The sequence below is a fragment of the Zophobas morio genome, unplaced genomic scaffold (genome assembly GCF_036711695.1).
Source record: "Zophobas morio isolate AGI-343-1 ecotype UQ-CSIRO unplaced genomic scaffold, CSIRO_AGI_Zmor_V1 ptg000017l, whole genome shotgun sequence".
Lineage (NCBI taxonomy): Eukaryota > Metazoa > Arthropoda > Insecta > Coleoptera > Tenebrionidae > Zophobas > Zophobas morio.
This window is the reverse complement of record NW_026972122.1, coordinates 11,777,893-11,799,523: the sequence shown is the minus strand read 5'-3', so window position 1 is coordinate 11,799,523 and position 21,631 is coordinate 11,777,893. Positions and strand designations below refer to the sequence as shown.

The following is a 21,631-nucleotide window of genomic DNA, read 5'->3' as shown; positions in this document are numbered from 1 at the left end:
CATTAAAACCGGTAATATTACTACAGTACGTTTCAAATCTAAACGACAGATTCAGAGCGACAGTCGGGGCCAGAAAATCTTGGACGTCAATGTCAATCCACTGTTACATAAATGTATATAAACAAAATTAATGTTAGAATTCTTTAATATGACGTTTAAACTTAACATATGTATACTTCAAATAAATAAACAAATTAAATACCGTTTTCTCGTATTGTTAAAATAAATAAAAAATAGTAAATGAGCCGTATTACCAAATGGGTTTGATAATAAGGCCCTTAAATTGTGGTAAATAAGGCCCGAAATTTACTCACAATTGGTGCATATAATTTCACTGTCATTTGGTGTAAAATACCTACACATTACTCATGAAACCATGTTTTACATATGCCACAACAATGTATGTCTAATTTTGCATCACTTTTAGACGCAGGGCAGTACCATTCTTCGACATTGCTTGTTGAAACACGTCTTTTTGACTTTTTTGACATCTTTGCTGTTTTTGACTGTTTTTGAATTCCCGAGGTTGATGGAGTGTTTGCAAACAAATCCTTTGTTACTTGTAAGGCTTTGTAATTGAATGACTTTCTTCGAGACGTATTGTTACTTTTAGATTTGACTTTTGGGGTAGGTAAAAGTTGTGAAAAAGATTTATTCAGTTGTTGTTTTTGGTGTTTCTCCAGATAATTCTTCATCCATGGTCTGCACTATTTCTACAGGTGTGTCTGTTAGCAAAGATGGAGCAAACGCAGACTCTGGGGTTGCATTTGGGTTAAAGGGATAAATGCTAGTTGCTTTGGAACCACTGATCATGTTCTCTATAGTCATACATTTTTACATCAGTCTTTTCCCGCCATTTCTGTTTTTTGTTAAAATTATGCTTGATATTATTGTACTCATAAAATCTGTATGCTTGTAGTCTCGCTAAGAATTTATTCAGTGGAATTCCTAATGCACAAAATCGAATAATTCTGTTTCCTGCTCTGGTGTAAAAATACTGGCTCGTCCAAGTTTCCTTTCTTTACTTCCAGATTATTTGATATGGTTCCTCCAAGTTCGCCTGGGTATGCCAAATCTTTGTGACACCTTTCTCTGAGATTCTCCTTTCCATATGGCCATTAATGCCTGGTCCAATTGCAATGGAGACCATTTGGGGCTAATGTTTAAACTTTTTTTTTTCATTTTTCCGTAAAAAAAAACTATCGTAGTAAATGTAATATTTCAAAAATTCCATGGAGTAAATACATGAATACGTTAGTAATTCTAACAAAACATGGTATCTAGTAGTACACAGAGTTAATTAGTTGGTATTTAAAATACAGTAGAATCTCGAAATCCGGATTAATTGGGGTTCGGATTAGCGATTTGTTCGGATCAGCGAACTTCCCAAAAATCTGAAAGGGAATTGCATAACAACTTCATACACTGCTCAAAACAAACGTCAAGAAATAAACCTTAATTTTATTAAACAGAAATAAAGTATTCTTAAGCAACATTGGATAATAATAGATATACATTCGAAAAAATATTACTCCGCGACCATAAACATGCCGTGTTTTTGGAATCAACACGTCGGGATCTCTATGTCCCCGAATTATTTCAGAATTTTTAGATGACTTTTTCAAAAATGAAATTTTCCATTATGTACTTAGTCGTACTACCTCCCTCATGCAAATTTCGACCCATTCTCGACGATTTTTGAAATTTAACTAAATACATTTTCTTGTAGATTTTGGGCCGCAGAAGTCATTTCTAGCTTCATTTTTTCGATAACTTAAACCAGAATCGTCTATTGAAATATTGCAATTTTTAAAAGTTTTGAAAAATCGAATTTCACACCGAATTTTTCTAAAATATTGCTCCGTTACCATAAACATGCTATAATTTTGGAATCAGCACGTCGGGATATTATATCCCTGAATTTTTTCAGAATTTTTAGACAACTTTTTCAAAAATGAAATTTTCCGCTATGTATACCTTCCCTCATGCAAATTTTTACCCATTTGCGACGATTTTCGAAATTTAACTAAATACATTTTCTTGTAGATTTTGGGCCTCAGTCACTTCTGATGGCTTCATTTTTTCGATAACTTCAACCTTTTTTCCAGAATTAGTTAATTAATTTAGTGCATTGAAATATTGCAATTTTTAAAAATAAAAAAAATTCAGTACAACTAGTGCAGAAAGATGATTTTGCGTCATTTTTGCAAGTAGGTGCATATTTTCAAGTTCAGTTCGGATTAAAGAGGCATCGACTTCAACTAGCCTCTGTTCGGATTACTGTTTGTTCGGATAATCGTGGGGTCGGATTATAGAGGTTACACTGTATTACCAAGTATTTTTTGCCATTGTATTACGTGCGATTCTTTAAATTTCTAATATAAAAATATAGTCCATTGTTTAGCCCGTTTTTTTTTCCATAATGGTAACAAAGTTTCTAAAGTAATTGCTAAATAAATGATAAGAAATTTGTGTACCACTTTCACACAACGTTAAATTTTGATTGTCTATTGGCGTTATCAACATTTTGAGGAGATTCGTTTATTATATATCACAGACGTGGGTTTAACTACAATGTAGTGCGATGAAAATTTAGGTTAACCCGATAGTACCACATACAAGTCAAGTGAATGTTCAAATCCACATTATATCTGTCACTTGTGTCATTCTGTTGACACTTGAATGTAGCGGCTGAAGCTTCAGAATTTTGACAAATGAAGTGCGAATCTACTTTGTCGCTATGTTATCTGCGACTTTAAAAATGTCAGTAAAAACCATATGGGTACCCTACACGGTCAATCAGATTGACAGTCTCATGAAGGATTAACAATCTGATTGATCGTGTAAGGGTAAGATTGATACTTACCGGTTTAGCCATTCGTTATTTAAGTAGAATTTTAACTTTGGCAAAGTCTTATAAAACTGTACCAATTACGAATCTGATACTTACGTTTCTGTTTATGTATTCGACCGATACACTGTAAAGAATGCCTGGGCGGAAACGTATGCTGCACCTACACAGTGTGTCAGACGAAGACAGAAACAGAGACATACCGTGTTACAACACCTTGCCAAAATGAAAAGAATTCTACTGCAGTTATTGTATTTGTGAACATAGAACATAAACGAAATGGTGAAAGATTTTACAATTACCTGTGTAAATACAGCACAAAATTAAGTTTTTTGACGAGTGTGGGCTGATTTAAAAAAATGGCCTATGGTTATTTAGACAGAACTTGCCTAGCTCCTGCAGCACAGCCATTTTTTTAAATTAGTTATTTCAAAAATAAAACACCAGGAGCTCTTAAGATTCTTTCAGTCTTTTGTGATAACCTGACATGACCTGACCTAATCTGAACCAACCATAAGTGAAAATAATTTCAGGAATTTTTTATTTAATTAACAATATAAATTGCTTCATTTATTAGTTTTTACATACAATTCTAAAACATACAAATGCACTGAAAAACCATAAATTAGTGTAAATTCACATTATTATTATATTTTAATAGAATATTCGGTAAGATTTATCCAGGAAGGTACTGAGATAACGTCATTAAATTTTTGAATGGGTTAAACAAAAAAAAAAGGATATCAATACGATAGCCTTATTAGTCTGTTATACAGTTTCAGTTAATTTGTAACAAGTAGATATAAACACCACATACACAAAAGCGTGTTACATTATAAAATTTAAGTAGAATTTACTTTACAAATTTTTGCAATTTACATCATACATGATATTTCTAAAGTCCACCTACAATTTCACAATGATCAGTCCAGTAGCTTCGAAGATTATCTCTCTCATAAAATCGTTTTATTGTACGTTAAAACTGACCTTTAAATAGGCCCTCTGTTTCTAGCCGGATTGTATCTTTATAACTACATACTATTGTCTTACAAAAGGCTAATAAAAATACACACGAGTAATAAAGATAAAATTCTAATATTTCATTTATTCATTATGATCCTTAGATGAAAGAGCAATAAGCTGTGACCTATCAGAAACGGTATTTAAGTTTTATAGAGCCAATCGTCTCACTTCTTTAGCTTATAACGGGTGATTAAAAAGTTTTTAGATTAGAGTTGACCATGGAAATATTTGTCATTTCTTTGATCAAACTGCAAATGTCATGCATAACCTCATTTGTAATTCAAAAATTGAGAAATATTTCCACGGCCAACTCTAATCTGAAAACTTTTTGATCACCCGTTATAATCTTAGCACTTGTATCAACGTTTCACACGTATTTAGTAAAAAATGTGAAAAAATAACATAATTTAGAATTAATCAATTAATCAATCGTTTAATCAAGCGAGAAATGAAAAACTGACCACTCGTACAAACAAAATAGTTTTCTAACTTCTAAAATGGTTTAACTTTTTATTTTCTGGCTTTTCTATTTTTATCTTATCATTATTTTTATTTTCTGTGTATTATAACAGGAGTGTTTAAAATTTCATGCTGCTACACTTAATTTAATATGCCAAATGTGCATATGAAACAAGAATACTGTACATAAAACTTACAGCATAGCATTGACAGCATTATTAATTTGCACTGCGGCTTACACAAAAACTCGTGTAGCTAGGCGACAACGATAAATTTAATTCCTCAGGTAGTTAATAATGAATTTTTCAAACATTCACTATACAAATTTACGTCTTCTGAACGATTATTAAAAACCTCTGCTGAATCATTCATCGTATACACTTACATTTAAAGTTTTGGTTATTTTAAAATTATTTATATTCCGCCAAATTTAACCTGTTGAAAAATATACGGTATTTTGTGGAATAGCAAAGTTTTATTAGAAACGGCAAGTATAACCTCATTTTAGCTCATTTTATTAGAACTCAATTCGAAGTAAAATGAAGTATGTTCGTAATCTAAATCGAATTTAAACTTGACGCTATTATCGGATTTGAAATTAAATTTTCTGAATGATTCAGATACATGCAGACATAATCATAAAGCGAAATCTCGCATGCTTCGACTTGAACTTTCGTAATACTGCGGATCACAGGCTTTCCGAATAACCAGAAGGAATTCAGTAGTCGTTCAAGGAAGGAAAACGTGTTATAATTTTGTCTACTATTTTAATTGTCTGCGTTCTCGCCACACAAAGTTTATTTGGTGAAAAAAAAATCTTAAAATAAATTCTGGATTCGTCGGAGTTTCATTTACAATTTTATCTCGTTTCAGTTTTCAAGACACGTCTGTGTTGTTGCACAGTGAGAAAATATCTGCAAGAATTTTGTTAGTTCACTTGGTTCATGGTTGTGAGCGTCACAGACTTGAAAGTAGAAACTACGCGATATGCCAGATTTTTTCATTCATATTTAAAAAAAAATAAGTTTTAGTGCTAATTGCGAATTAAGATTTGAAAACATTAGTAGTAAGTTTTTTAAAATATACGATGATATAATCTAAAGAATAATTATCTGTTATACAAGTGGGTTCACAAAATACTTATAGGAGGGGATTTTAACGCAAGATTGGGCGATAAGGGGACAAGAATAATAGATAAAGAAAAGGGAGCGAAAAGAGGATCAAAAGATAAAGCAAATAACAAAGAAGGGAAAATATTGTGGTAGATAATAGAAAAAATGGGATGGGAAATTTTGAATGGAAACAAGGAAGGGGATGAAGAAAGAGAATGGACGTACGTAGGGGCTAGGGGAGAATCAATTATAGACTATGGCCACTAGAAATAGAAATCAAAGTAAAAGAGCAAAAGTACGAAAAACAAGAGAGAAGAAGCGAAAGAAAAGAAATAGAAAAAGGAATATGGGATGAAGAGGGAATTCAAAGATAGAGAAGTAGACAAGAAAAAAAAATTCGAAGTGAAAGAATATAGAAGCTGTGATAGCAGAACTGAGCAACCTAATTACAGGAGCTACGGAAAAAGAAAGATGTACATATGGCAAGGGACGAATAATGGATGGAACGGAGAATGTAGTGAGTTGAAGAGAAAAGCAAGGGAAAAATTAAGAAAATGGAAGAATAACAAGGGAAGGAAAGAAGAGTACCTAAAAGCAAGAAAGTATTATAGGAGAAAGTGGGAAGAAAGAAAAAGAGAAAAACGAGAAGAAGAAGAGAAAACAATAAAGTCCCTGAAAACAGAAGAAGTATGGAGATATATAAACAAGGAACGGAGAAGGAAGACTGAAGTCAGTAGGAAAATCAAAATACATGAATGGAAAAGACACTTTATGGAATTATTGGGAGGTTGTGAGGAAAAATGCTGCAAAATAAATAAAGGAATCGCAACGACGGAAGAAATGTGGATAGGTTCGGAAATAACAGAAGATGAAATAGGAAGACAGATTGAAAGACTGAAAAGAGGAAAGGCACCAGGAGGGGATGGAATCCAGAACGAAGCGTGGATGTTCGGAACAGAAAGACTGAAAAAAAGGATATGAGAAGGGGTAGATGGAGTTTGGAAGGGAAAAGGGCTCCTCGGCAGTGGAAAGAAGGTATAATAATCCCATTATTTAAAAAGGGCAAAAAGGTGATGTGAAGAACTACCGAGGGATCACCTTGCTCAATACGGCGTACAAGATATACGCAATGATACTAGATGAGAGGTTACGAAAGGAGACGGAAGCAAGGGGTTTGTTACCAGACGGTCAGGCAGGGTTTAGGAAAGGAAGAGGTACTATGGACAATGTGTACGTCCTGCGGCATTTAGTGGGAAAAGAAATAAGGAAAGAGAGTGGCGCAATGTACGCATTGTTCATAGATTTCAAAGCAGCGTTTGATAGCGTGAATAGAGAGAAAATGTGGGAGTATTTGAGAAGAAAGGGAGTAGATGCGTACCTCGTAACGAAAATGAAAGAAATATATGAAGAAATAGTAAATAAGGTGAGAGTGAATGGAATAGAGAGCGAAAATTTTTATATAAATAGAGGAGTGAGACAGGGATGCCCAGTCAGCCCCGCATTGTTTGCAGCATATCTAGGAGATATAGATGAAATGTTCAGAAAAGCACAGACAGGAGGGGTGGTAGTGAAAAGAGAAGAAATGAAAGCAATGATTAAAAGTTTCGAGAAGTGTGTAAAGTAAGGAATTGGAAGTGAATGTGGAAAAAACAAATATGGTGGTGAAGAAAGAGTGGGTATGGAGAGGGAAGAACATTGAACAGGTGAAAGAATTCCAATACTTAGGATATACATTAAAGAGCAATAACTCAGATAGAGCGCATATTCAAGAAATGGTCCGAAAAGCGAACAAAGTGATAGGAATAGTATGGGAAATAGGAGAGAGGAAATTTGGACATGATTATAAGAGAAGAATGATGATGTTTGATAGTTTGATCAAAAATGTATTTATGTAAGGTGAGATTTGGGGATGGAGGGAATATGAAGAAATAGAGAGAGTGCAAGAAAAATACTTGAAATGGACATTGGGATTGGAAAGGTATACGCTGGAGTATATAGTGAGAGAGGAAACAAAAAGGAAGAAAATGAGAGTGGAAGCGGGTAAAAGGGCGGTTGGATTTGAAGAGAAGTTTAGTGAGAGTGGTGATTGCAAAATATTGCAAAAATGTTGGAAAGAAATAAGACAGGAAGGGGAAAACATGTTTGGAACGAAAGAGATAAGTGTTATGAAGGAAAGGGATATGCATGTGAAGAAATAGAGAGAATGAGAGAAATTGGAAGGAGTATGAAAGAACTGAGTGTAAGAGATAAGGGTATAGATAAGCAAGAACACAGATTGAGAATATCGGAGCCTAGATATAATGCAGAGTATAGAAAAATAGTAAAGGATGAAGTACCAAACTACACATACAGAGAGAGTATAAAGGAGAGAAGAATGATGGCGAGATTTAGGTGTGGAAATGAAGAGAAAGAGAATAATTTTTGGATGGATGAAACTGACAGAAGGTGTAGGATATGTTGGAGAGAGGGAGAAACAATATAGCATATGCTGGAAGGATGTGGAGGATTGAGAGAATCGGAGGAAAGTAGGGAAGAAGTGCTAAACGAGGATGGAAGAGGACTGGACTGGATGAAAGAAGTACGGAAGATAAGGGAACTTCGGCAAGGGGTGGGCAAGCAGAAAGAATAAAACCATATACAGGCCATTGTTACCGGCGTTCCTCGGCCACATTATTGGTCAACGCTAGTGGTGACCTTACTGAGCCTTGAAGCGGCATGGCGGCTGGGTGTCTACTCTAGTAGCGTAACGAAGGCTATATTGCCGAGTCGCTAACCACCAAGTTAAATGCAGCAAATAAGATTTTGAAAGAATATAATGAACCTACACAAAAAAAATTTGCATAAATAATGTGAATCTGTTAATTTGTATTAAAAAAAAATAAATAAATAAATAATGTGTACATTTGTATTGTCCTTTATATCGTCAAAAAAATATGTAATGCAAAAACTCACTAGTGACTTTTTGAGGAATTTACCAGCGTTACCCTTGGCAACATGGCTTTTTTTACAGTAATTGGCCAGCAGCTTCTTTCCTTGTTTGAAATCACTATGGTAAAATTGAAAAGCATAGCAAGTGTGGAATAAAAAATATTTGGCAACCGATTCACATCCTTATGTTTTTCCTTGAATTTTACAAATTTTGAAAAGTTGTTGATGTAGTTATATTTAAATGCAAGAAAAAACGTAGTAAATTATTAGTTCCATATAGTTATTATTATCCTATAGTTGAAGGCCAGTAGATGCGTTTTGTATTTGCCGGAATCCACGAAAGCGAACACCATGAAGAGTGAGAGTGTAGAGAGCAATTTGAAAGCAATTTAATACCACGCAAAATACATAGAAATATCGTTTGAAACAATAGCTTTCACCTAACACCGTTGGTTTATTGCTCGTCGGTGTGCCAACATCGTGAAGTCGGCAGTACATGACTGTACTCTTCCTCAATTTAATCTGTATCGTTTATTAGACCTTTTTATCTAACATCTGTTGGTACAAGAATAAAGTTTCAACGTCAGTTGTGTACGAAATAATCTTCCTTCTTTTATCTACTGTATCTTCCAGTAAATAAATGCACGATTACCACTCGGCGAAAGCGTGAAAACGTGCGTCAACACGGTTAAATCACTACGACTATTTTTCTTGAGTTTTGTTCGTATAAATTCGCGAATTCTATTTTTAACCAAAACATGGAAACTTAAATGCTTTATTAACTCACACAATTGAATCACGTGTCGAAAACGTGGATTTTGTTGCCGTCTGGAAACTGAATTTCAGTCTAGTGGCATATTGATCCATTTTACATGATAAAATAATTGATTGTATTATTTTAACGTTTTAGCAGACTCGGTAATGGAAAACGACGATATAAAAGAAGTCACCACGGTTTCTAGTAGGTTTCTCACTTTTATAAAAATGATTATTCGTTTTCCTTTTTAAGAGAAAGTTTTGTATATCCACAAGTGGTCAAAACCACTGCATATAAATAAGGCAAATAACATATAACAACATCAGGATATCCGTATTATAGGTGATATTTTTTAATAAACAAGACCTTGAAGCCGAATTAGTGTCACTTTGTTACAGAAGTTGGGACTGGGATTTTTTGCCAAATACTGAAGTGTTCTGCAAATAACTGAGGGATGTTGCCAAAAAGGTGTAAAATAGTTATTTTCTGCGAACGTTAGTAAAGTTAGTTAAAGTGTAGACAGTCATTGACCTAAATTATCTTTTTTGTTGAGGTTTTGAACAGTGAGTTCACTGTAACGAAATACTAAGTATTGAAGAAATTAGGAAAATAAGAAATACCAGTTGTTTCAAATTTCTAAAATTTCATAACTTGAAAAATTCCTTCCAATAAATCAGTCTTTTGGGGAATAAATTAAAATTTAAAAATAATATTTCACCAAGCACTTGAATACACCTGAACGCTTCATTGCTTTTAATTACATACATTATTTATTTAATTGTGGAATTGTTAACAAGGGAGCTATAAAAGTCATAACTGTGTTTTTTAATAAAGTGGTACTTTTTTTCCGTTTTTCCTTGTGGTAAATTCAGGTTTTCTTATCATTTGTGTTTTTTCAACATCTACATTTTTATGTCATTAACGATATCGACAAAATTACAGGAACGTTTAGAGTTCTCCTGCACTAAAATTCATGTACTTATCGTATGTATTAACTCGATAATTGAAGGTTTTTTAACACGAATGTTGAGAATATAATGGTTCTAAATTTTAAGAAAACTTTGCAAATATTTAAATATCAAAGAACAACTACTAAAGAAAACACCTCAAAAAACACAGCAAAAAACGTATTACTTTACCTTAATTGGAAACACAACATACTTACAAAATTTTATCTTCGATTTGTTAGAGATATAGAATTATCCTATTCAATAACATTCTATACAATCATCATACATCAACATTTTAATCAGGATACGTATGTCAATTTGAATAGGTGCAGTCTGATACTAATAATCACAGTATTGTATTCACAAGTTTTCGGGAAAATGGGTTGATTTGATTAATAAAGTAAATTGCTTCATTAATTATTTTTTGGTCCCCTGTATAAGCATTTCTAAAAAACACAACTATAGACTCACGAAATTTGGCAAATGTCAGATGGGACTAATCAAAGCAAATTTTTGAGATGACGCCATCAATTTTTTGGGAAAGGTATAAACTGATAATAGGGTAAAAAAATCAAGACAGATTTTTGTAGCTTGGCGATAAAGGCGCTTAAGTCTAATTTTAAGCAAATTGAAGTATTACCAAAAAAAAATTGGTCGAAGGTTATTTCGACAGAGCTTGCCTGACCCCTGAAGAGAATCCACTAATTTCAAAAATATGATTTTTCGATTGTTGTTTTGTAACAACCTCTATAAAATAAAAACCAGTGGCGCATATTTCAAAGCGCCATGATCCAGACACGTGAAATATATTTAAAACAGATAACCAACGGGAAAAAGTGTGTTATCATCAGTATACATGCTTAACTTTGATTGTTTATATTTATGCATCGAAAGAATGTCACGATTAAGCACGTAACAATTTGTTTATTTTAAATGAGTTTGTCTCCTCAAAAAAAGAGGGGCGACTAAAATTATTATTATTATTATTATGAATCTACAATGGAGTAAAATTTTCTCCATATTATTATTATAATTCTTATTTCATTATTATTAAATATGGATGCCTCGTTCTTAATGTAGTCAATAAAAAATTAGAGAGTGATTAAATTTTATTAAATATATTTGTTAAAGAGCTGCCGCCCGCCGGCTTCAAACCTCGGATCTTCATTCGCCACAGAGACCAATGAACCACCGATCCGCTTGTAGAAGTTCCTATTATGTGTACAAAGAACAAAAAATATATAATAATAAACAAAATCAAGGTAGATTCGTAAACCACAAGTACAGGACTATATATATTACACATTTAATAAAATTTAGGTAATGTTAATAACGCCATATACAGAGCGATCGTCATCAAATTGGTGGTAGGAATGATTAGCCAGTAGGTCCGGAGATTATCTTGTGATAACCCCAACATCCCGCCTTAAATTGACACTTGAAAAAAATTGAAAAGCCCGCGAAAAATTCAAAAATTCAAAATTTGGCCTAGGCCGTGATCGTCTAACAAAATTGAACCCTACATTGTGTTTTTGAAAAATGGCGAAATGCGTTCAGATGCAAGTGGTGGGCCCCAAGGTTGCAAAAGTATCGCAAAATAAAACACTAAATACATCGGGGACACAAAATTATTTATTCCTCCACTGACAAAAAAAAAAAAAGAAAAAAAGCACCCCTTAATGCTCAGCTCCAAAAAAATGTTGAATGAAATCAAATTAAGCGTTCTGAATCAATGCAAATATTTGAATAGGTATCACAAATTTAATCAAAACAAAGCAAAATCTGAAGTAACTGAATGCAAATACACAAGTTATTACGGACGTTAATAAAAACTATGCAGCGACAGCGACACCAGAGCGTTACAAGAGTGTGGCGATCGAACTATGTCAATTTCATTCTAGAGCACCGTAAAAATACCCATAGGGAGCGTTGTAGCACGAGCGGAGTTTGGGGCTCCTGGTCGTGGCTGTTCTCCTACCCACGACGGTGATTCTATCTATCGCAAGCACTGCCGTCCAGCAGGAAGAACGTGCCTAGACGAGCACGCCGTTACGGTCGCAGTTGGGTCTCGACTATTGGGTCAAGTCGACCGCGTTACGTCAACTCGACCGCCCCTGACTTCTATACAAAACCTACATCCTTTGTGCAGATGGCGCGATAAATCCCGCCAACTCGACTAGGAACCGCGCACTCCGCTTCCACCACGTGTTTCTGCGTTTTCAAAAAGAGCAATAAACAACATGTAAATTCTCCACACAATCTTGTGAAATTTTAAACAACAAATAATTCTTGTCATCGAGTTCATTGGGCGATTGGCTACTTTAATGTTTTCTCGACGTTTCATAGAGTACAAATTAAATATTGTGAAATCTTGCAAAAGTTTTAAGGTTATAAATACATAAATCGTTAATCCTAATTTATTCGTTTGTGGCTTTATCAAGAACTGGTAACATCAGCTTTAAATTTTATAAAACAACATACTCCTGAAAGTGTGATTAATTTATTCATGAGTTCGTGTTGAATTTTTATCTTAGGCATCCATAGTTTCGGGAAAAAGTCAGAATTGTATAATAACATTTTAATTTAATTTTGAAATTGCAAAACCGAATGGTGTGAAATCTTGCAAGTACGGTAAATCGTTAATCAAAATTTATCCGTTAATGTCCCTCCCCCAAAATAATGTCTCGTCTTACAATTTTTCCAAATAAACGTTCTTCAAACTTAAGTGTTTACTCTAGATATCCAAAAAAAGAGTGTGCTTAACGAATTAATTAGTCTTCCCATCTGCGTTGAGGACAAAATCAATAAAAAATCATTTCCTTTACAAAGAAATGCTTGTTATCTGAACGTGGTTATAGTCGATTTCTTTCGAATCATGGACATAAATAGGCAAAGTTAAGCGTGTATTGAGAAACTGAGAATAATTTATTTCCGTTGGTTCGCTGCTATATGTTTCATAATGTCCGCTTTGTGCAGACGACAGACGAACGACCGATAGACGACATTTTTCATTTCATTTTCATATTCTCACTTTAAAATTCAAATTCAGACACCATTACAGGAAAATCTGTATTAGCACATTGGGAACTAGTAAACTAATCATTTTAGTGTCAAAGGAATTGCAGTTACCGTGTAACCGACTTGAAATTTTCATCACACAAAAAAATTCCTATTATTTCAGTCGAAACTGGATATCTAATGTTGTTTAAGATTATAATCCGGTGCACTTTGTGGACACATGTGTGATGGAAAAATACAAACTTAAAATGTGTAGTTATCTAAATCTTATCGATATATTTCATTTAAAATTGCCTAACTGAAAAGTTAATCCAAACTTTAAGGAGACCTAACCTGCCGGTACATCAGATTTCACATAATGAGGTCGATCTTCCACACCCCGATATTGACCAGATTTATATATTATCATGTTCATGATCTACATTATTACTACTGTTATTACTATCATTATGTGAAATATAAAAAAAATTGTAGCAATTTAATTCTTAGCAGAAAACGATCTAAACTGAAACTTTGCTGTAAAAGCCTCGACCAAACGAGTTACAATACAAACTTAGCCAGAGAAACGTGTTTTCGTTTGGTATGTGTGTAGTTCTAAATGGATGTTAATGAATTGTTTACCATAAATATTAATAACAAATTATCATCCATATACGCCACACGAAGAAATATCATAATTAACATTAAACGTTTTGTGTGCCCACTATATACACATCCTAATAACACGTCATTTTATTTCGCGAATTTTGAATATAAAACAGCCAAACCACTATTACCATCAAAATGTAATAAACAACTTGTAGATATCGTTTATTGTGTTATTATAATTAGGCGGATAGTTTGGAATATTTCAAAACATAGTTTTTGTTGCATTCGTTATACCACGTCTAATAAAAACTTGTAGCAAGGCTTTCTTGTTGACATACGCTTCGAAAGGGTTTTGAATACTGTTTTGGGTACATAGTACCACTTTGACATTTTTCAAAGAAATCTTTCATTACCCAAAAGTCCGATTCCCCATATTACAGGGAGTGTAAATCCCAGACTATAACAACACACATACCAGGTTTTGTTTTAATTGTGTTAGAACATCAAGTCAGTGATAATCAAACATTTACACATGTTCTTACGTGTGTAAATTTGCACATTATTAACTCATACGTGACAATCCATTAAGGCTCTTTGTTTTCGTGTAGTCTATTAATAGATACTAAAAATCATAAACCAGATAAAGGTTAAAAACAGCAATTATTTATCATCCGCATTCACTTGTTTTTCGCGTGATAGGCTTTCAAGCCCCCAATATCTGATGTATTTATTGGATAGTATGGATAGCATGAAGCGTATTAATGAAATCACCATTTGCGTAACAGAGTGGGTGAGAAATGAGAAATTTGTTCTAATTGGTGGATTCTGTGTACATGCGGTATTTATCAGCACAATCGAACATCACAATTGGACTTACCGCACTATTGTATTGTTGCGCAAATTTGACACACAGCCTTGTGAAGGATGCGTGATCAGTTTGTAAGCGCACTTAAGTTAATTAATGATTTACTGAACTATCACTCTACCCTACAGTGCCAGATTATAGTGATTGATGAATCACTTTGGATGCTTTCGTTTGTTCGTGTTACCCAAAATTTTTACATACAAGAACGGCTATTTGTTTTTTTTTTAAATCAGTGGAGTTAGTTTTGAACAACCTATTGGTGAAAAGGGAATACCTATGCCATTGAAAAATGGTATTTAAATTGAATAATTAAAGGAAACTGTGAGTCCGTAGTGGCTCACTTATTCAGTTTTATTGTCAAATTTTGTCAGATTATCAGCTTAAACTAATCGCTCTATTTCCTGTTTTACGAAAGTATACCTTGAATTTTGGACCATGAAAGCTGATCTAGAAGAACATATTTAGCCGTTTTTATACTTCTTATATAAACAGACGAAGCTCTTAGTTTGTTGTTTTACCACGTGTATTCAGTCACAAAGACTGGTACAAAACAGGTTCGTGCAATGAACCTTGTCTAAATAATTCTATTTATTACCTATTTTTTGTTATTTTGAATATAATAATGATGGCAAGCGGACGTCATGACTTAAACATCTAACAGTTTCACTGGACATGCAATAAGTAGTATTTTTTCCGAGAAACATCTAACACTTACGTGGTACCTAGTGGAGATGATATTATAATTAGTTTCCATTCACTTTGCTTTGTCGGCTACAGGTAGATAATTGGCTCCTGGTTTAGTTTGTTGTAACAAGGTTCCATTTTAGGAATTTAGAGTTATGTGGAGGGAATCAGATTTAACCCAAATTTTTATTGTCAAAAAAAAACAAACTGCCGATACATTTTTGTGGTGTACAATTTTGAAAACTATTCTTATAACAAAAAAAAAAAACCGAAAAATTGAAAAACCGACAAATCGAAATTAGAAAAGTCTAAAAATCGAAAGATTGAGTGCAATGGATACATCGACAAATCTAAAATTAGAAAATTTGAAAAAAGAAAATATTGAAAAACTGAAATATCCAGAAATTGAAATTCCCGAAATTGAAATGTTGAAAAATTGAAAACTTGAAAAATCGAGAAATCGGAAAAACGAAAAGTCGAAAAATTTTAAAATTTGAATAATCGTCATATCATGAAATTGAAAATTCGTAAAATTGAAATACATATCAAAAAAATTTAAATCGGGAAACTGAAATATCAAAATATCGTAAAATCGAAAATTGGAAAAATCGAAAATGTAAAATTTTAAAAATTGAAAAGCTAAAAAACCAAAAAATTAGAAATCGATAAGTTGAAAAATCTAAAATTTAAAATATCGAAAAATTGAAGAATCGAAAAACCGACAAACCCAGAAATTGGAAAATTGAAAAATCGAATAGTCGCGAAGTACAAAGATGAAAATATTGAAAAATCGTGAAGTTAAAAAATTGAAAAATTGAAAAATTCTAAATTGAAAAATTTAAACTTACAATCAAGAAATCAAAAATTTTAAAAACCGAAAAATCAAAAGCGAGAAGTTGATAAATGTAAAGATCGAAAAATCAAATCATTAAAAATTCGAATAATTGAAAAATAGAAAAAATCGAAGAATTAAAAAATCGAAAAAGTTAAAATATTGAAAATGTAGAGAAATTGAGAAATAAAAAAATTGGAATATCCAAAAGTCGAAAAATGAAAAATATAACTTTAAAAAAAAGGATAAATCATTTTTCAAACATCGAAATTTCGATTATTGGAAAATTCGAAAAACTGAAAAAACGAAAACCCAAGAAAAAATCGAAAAATTTTAAACCGAAAAATTAAAAAATGAAAAATCAATAGGGATGTACCGACTAGTGGCCGACCGGTCGGATAAGCTGACTATTCGGCCGTTTTTCATCGTCGGCTGGCAGTCGGCGACTGGTCGGCTAAACAGCCGATTGGTCGGCTTTTTTTATTAAAATAAAAATAGTATATAAAACAATTAAACCCGGTTTACAGAACCTCAATGAAATATTTAATTGCGATTTAATTTTTAACCCCGCGTTAAAGTACCATGTGACCGACTCTACGTCAATCAGACGTCGTTAATGGCCTTGTTAAATGCGTGATCAACTTAATCTCAATTAAAATATTGTATAAACTGGCCCTAAATTGTGTTATTTTTTATTTTTGTACTGAGTTACTAAAAAAAATTAAATATTTTAAAATTATCCAAACAAATTTAACACCTTTTTTGGAGAACAAAGTAACTTTAGTTATTCCTTTTATTAAAATAAAACAAATTTTTAAGGTAGTCAGAGAAATAAAAAAAAAACACACTGTCGCATTTATAAACCGGTTTTAGCAAAGCCGAACAGTCGGCCGACTAGTCGGTTTTTACTGGCCGAACAATCGGCTAGTCGGTTAGTCGGCCAGGCCAGACCTACAGTCGGTACATCTCTAAAAATCAATAATTTAAAGAATCTAAAAATTGAAAACCGAAAAATCTAAAAACGAGAAGTCGAAAATTCAAGAAATCAAAACATTAAGAAGCGAAAAATGTAAAATTTAAAAATTCGAAAAATTGAAAAAAAAAATTGGACTATCGAACAGTCGAAAAATCGATAAACCGAGAAATCGAAATTGAAAAATTGAAGAAACATTGAAATGTCGATAAGCCGAAAAATGGAACAAAAAATTCAAAATTGAAAAATTTAAGCAAAACTTAAACACCGATAAATCAAAGTATCGAAATCTCGATTAATCGAAAAATGGAAAAATTGTAAAAACGAAAACTTATGAAAAAATCGAAAAATTGAAAACCGAAAAATTAAAAATTGAAAAATCAATACATAATTTAAAAAATTAAAAAACTGCATAAACGAAAAATCTAAAAGCGGGAAGTCGAAAAATTGAAACATCCAGAAATCGAAACATCAAAAAAGTGCAAAATTTGAAATCTAAAAAATCGAAAAATTGATAAAATCTAAAAACTGAAAAATCGAGAAAGTAAAAAATCAAAAAATCAAACAATTGAAAAATCCAAATATGTATTGAAAAATCGCAAAAGTGAAAAATCACATAACTGAAACATCGCAAGATCCAGAAATCGAAACATCAAAAAAGTGAAAAATCTGAAATTTAAAAAATCGAAAAATTTAAAAAATCTGAAAACTGAAGAATCGGAAAATTTTAAAAAATCGAGAAAGTGAAAAATCAAAAAATCAATAAATTGAAAAATCGAAATGTATTGAAAAATCGCAAAAGTGAAAAATCCCATAACTGAAACATCGAAAACTTGAGAAATCGTAAAACTGAAAAATCGAGAAACCGGAAAGGCGAAATATCAAAAAAGTGAAAAATGTGAAATTCAAAAAATCGGAAAATTGAAAAAATCTAAAAATTGAAAAATAAAAAGTCGAGAAATCGAATTATTTAAAATTTAAAAAATCGAAAAATTAAAATATCGAAAAATGAAGAATCGAAAAATTAAAAAATCGAGGAATCAAAACATCGAAAAATTGAAAAAACTAAAATTTAAAAAATCGAGAAATTTTGAAAAATCGAGAAGATAAAAAATCAAAAAATTGAAAAATCGGAATATGCATTGAAAAATCGCAAAAGTGCAAAATCCCATAGTTGAAACATCGAAAATTTGAGAATTTCTAAAACTGAAAAATCCAGAAACCGGAAAGTAGAAAAATCGAACAGTCGAAAAATAAAAAAAATTGAAAAATCGAACATTTGAAAAATCGTACACGTGAAATATCGAAAAATTGGAAGTAAAAAGGTAACTTTTGTAATGGATATTTCCAAAGTGCATGATAGTTGCCATTATCAATTAGGTCAAATATAAATCATCCTTTTCACTTCCTGAGTATCCTGAGCGTAACCGAGTTTATCGGGAAAATTCATGATGTTTCGATGTTTTATAACTTCTAGAATACGAAAAAAATGATCTCCCGTTTCGTTCTGCCTGTCGTCTGTCTGTCTGTCCGTCGATCCGTTCTTCTGTCAAAATTTTTGTGTATGTTTTATCAATACAATCTTGTTTAACCTAAGTAAGCTTTTACTTTTTGAAAGTGGAATTGACTAAAAGTCGATAAAGTTTCTGTGTTCGAAAATCACGTATATTTATTTCCTTTCTTATTTTTGTGCAACTATCAAACAAGTTGGATTAATGAGGCTAAATTTTCTTTAGCATAAATTTTCTGGTAAGGAAAAACCGAAAGGTAAATATTACGTTAACCTTAGGCATCTAGATTTTTGTAAAAAATTCAAAACTGTACAATTTACAGTTTAAGTTAGAAACTACAAAACAAATTAACTTCAAATTTTGCACACTCTTCATGGTGATCGGGAACTTGATAAATAGCTAATCAGAATTCATTTGTTCATCTTTTCCAAACAGTTAACGACGTCACCTCAAAATTTTATTAAGTAAATCTTACTTGAAATTTATGCGATATTCTCCAGAACGATTTTTTTATTTAATTGTGGCACGATTATTCATTCTCCCTAGGAAGTTACTGACGTTGTTACAAATTTTTACGTTGTTTACATTTTAATAATGTAGAGTATTTATTTTTTGAATGCTTTAAGCAGGTTATAGGAAATAAAGTAATGAATTGATTTTATTAATTAAAACAAAGGCGTCCTCAAAAAGTCAAAATTTGCTGAATCAACTTTTCCAATCTGTCTAAGAAACTATACTTGTCTGATTGCCCTTCAAGGACGAGGGAGGTTTTATGTAAGTAATTTTAGACTAGTTTTTTATCGTTAGGTATTTACATTTTATATTTGCATACATCCAACAGGTAACGTGTTTTATTGGCCATCAAACCAAATAGCAAATTACGCAATTTTTCTAGTCTATTGCACCACATGGATCAAAACAGAAATAGTACAGAGATAGAGTAAAACACTTCAGACGATGATATTAGGGAATTTTATAAATTAAGTAATTTTAAGATAGAACTACAACTTGTGCTTAGTCGTTGCGGTGAGAGTATGAATAGACTATGAGCTATTTAACTTATAAAAATAATGACAATAACAATAGCTTTATTGCACAAGTTCTTCAGCCACTTATAATCAGGACAATTATAAAACGAAAAGGACGCGAATTACAAAAAAAATATTTGTGACCTATGGAAATGTCTTTGTAAAATTCATTAATGCATTGATTTTTTACTGTTAGAGTTGTCGGTTATGAATCTCCACTCTTTTTTTTTACTTCAAATATTTTGTCCGGGTTTCCCCTATATGGGTTTGTTTTTTCGCGTTGTGTGGTTAATGTACTCCTCAGTTGGAGGTTCCGTATTTATTTGTAGTTACCGTTCATCGCGTGTGGCGCTGGTACAGTAAAGGACTTATAACCAATTAAATTCTTAAAAAAGCGTATTATCGTAAATACGACATTCGTTAGAATTCAGGCTGTAATTAATTCTACTCATGAATATATGGGAATGCTACCTGGTAAAAACGCAAAGTCCAAGTGACCCATTCAAGTTGCATTTCATGAATATTTAAAACAAACACAATTGTAGTGTTATTAGAAAATTTATTTTTTCCGAAGATATTTTGAATTCTTAAAAATATAACGTTGGTACATAATACGTGAGATGTAATACAGTTAGTGTTAACTATTCTAAAATAAATAATATAAAAAATCACAGATAACATTGTAATGTATCTACTCAAATTGACGATCGACATGATGATGAAATGGAATGTATGTACAGTAGTGATAAAATCAGTCGATTGGATACATATTCTAAACATAAACAAGATCTTTCTGATCGGCATTAAATTAGGGCAAACATAAAATTTGTGATGAGAGCTTTAATCGAGAGAAACAGGTCAGCCAGCAACCCCCACAGGCGCTGGTTGCAGAGGTCGCAACAACGCAGGTACAAGATTGATCCTCTGCGTCTGAACCCCGGATCTTTCTTTGGTGTGCCTCTTGACGTGTTTAGCCAAATGGTCCGACCTCATAAAACTCCTCTGGCAAACACTACACTTGAACTTCTTCTCCCCCGTATGAGTCCTTTTATGCCTCGACAACTCGTCCGAACGCGAGAACCTCCGTCCACAGTCCTGCCACTCGCACTTGTAGGGTTTCTCCCCAGTGTGTTTCCTACTGTGGGCCTTGAGATGCGACGACTTGAAGTAATTCTTATTGCAACCTTTGAAAGTGCATTCGTATACCCTGCGGCGAGCCGGAGGCGGCGGCTGCTGCGTCGGTGGCGGCGCCAACAGGAACAGCTGCGTGGGGATGAGAGTCGTGCTGCCGTCCGCGGCCACGAAGAACGTGTGCGGTTGATGTGGGGCAGGGAACTTGGGGGCGATGGCGGGCAGGATGATTTTGGGTGGCGGCGACTGCGGGGGAGACTGAGGAGCGACTTGAGGCGGCTTCGGCGGTTCTTTGCCGGTGTCTTTGCTGTTCACGAAGATCTCCTCCTTGCGAGTGCCCATTTTAAATTTGAGGCTTTTGACGATGTTGAAAATGGGCTCGACTGGGACGGGGCTGCGGGTGCAGGAACCGTCCTTGTTGGCATGCATTATGACGGAGAAGGTGCGGGGTTGTTCTGGGGGCGGCGTATTGCTGAGGAGGTGGCGGGCCAACTCGGTCTCATTCCTGCAGAAGCGCTTCTTAGGAGGGTATTCTATTTCTTCGCTTTCGGAGTCTGAGGGTTGGGGCGTCAGGAGGATTGGGGATGCACGCTTCCTCTCGAGAATCGTCCGCACTTCCTGAAGAGTCAATTCTTCGTCGGACATCTAATGACAATTGAAAGAAAAAATTAGTGATGACACAAACACAAAACCCGCGAGATCTCAAACTTGGGATAATTCGAAAAAAAAAAGGGAAATGTAGTGCAACAACTTACATTCTTTAAGGGGGGCGTGCTGGGGGGTGACAGCAGATGTGTGACTTCTTGGTTCATCATCTTGGTTGATCACAACTGCACTGATTTGAATAGTAAACTGCTTCGGTGTGGTGGCCACATTAAAATGAATCTGTGTATCGGTGCGTTTCGTGATGTTATTGCTCTG

The 21,631-nt window shown here is 33.4% G+C and overlaps 1 protein-coding gene across 1 annotated transcript; it reads right to left on the bottom strand.

Annotated features, from left to right (window-relative positions):
- Positions 1-20,118: 20,118 nt before the first annotated feature.
- Positions 20,119-21,631, bottom strand: LOC135130333 (Krueppel-like factor 11). The gene is made up of 2 exons (XM_064057697.1): positions 21,466-21,631; positions 20,119-21,355 (listed from the first exon to the last, which is right to left on the bottom strand). Exons 1-2 carry the CDS (start codon positions 21,523-21,525, stop codon positions 20,438-20,440), a joined length of 978 nt encoding a protein of 325 aa, XP_063913767.1. The 5' UTR covers positions 21,526-21,631; the 3' UTR covers positions 20,119-20,437.

Excerpts from the sequence above, each read along its gene's own strand:
- LOC135130333 (XM_064057697.1), bottom strand. The coding sequence starts at position 21,525 with ATGATGAACCAAGAAGTCACACATCTGCTGTCACCCCCCAGCACGCCC. Across the intron at positions 21,356-21,465 it reads GCACGCCCCCCTTAAAGAAT|ATGTCCGACGAAGAATTGAC; the intron begins GTAAGTTGTTGC and ends AATTGTCATTAG.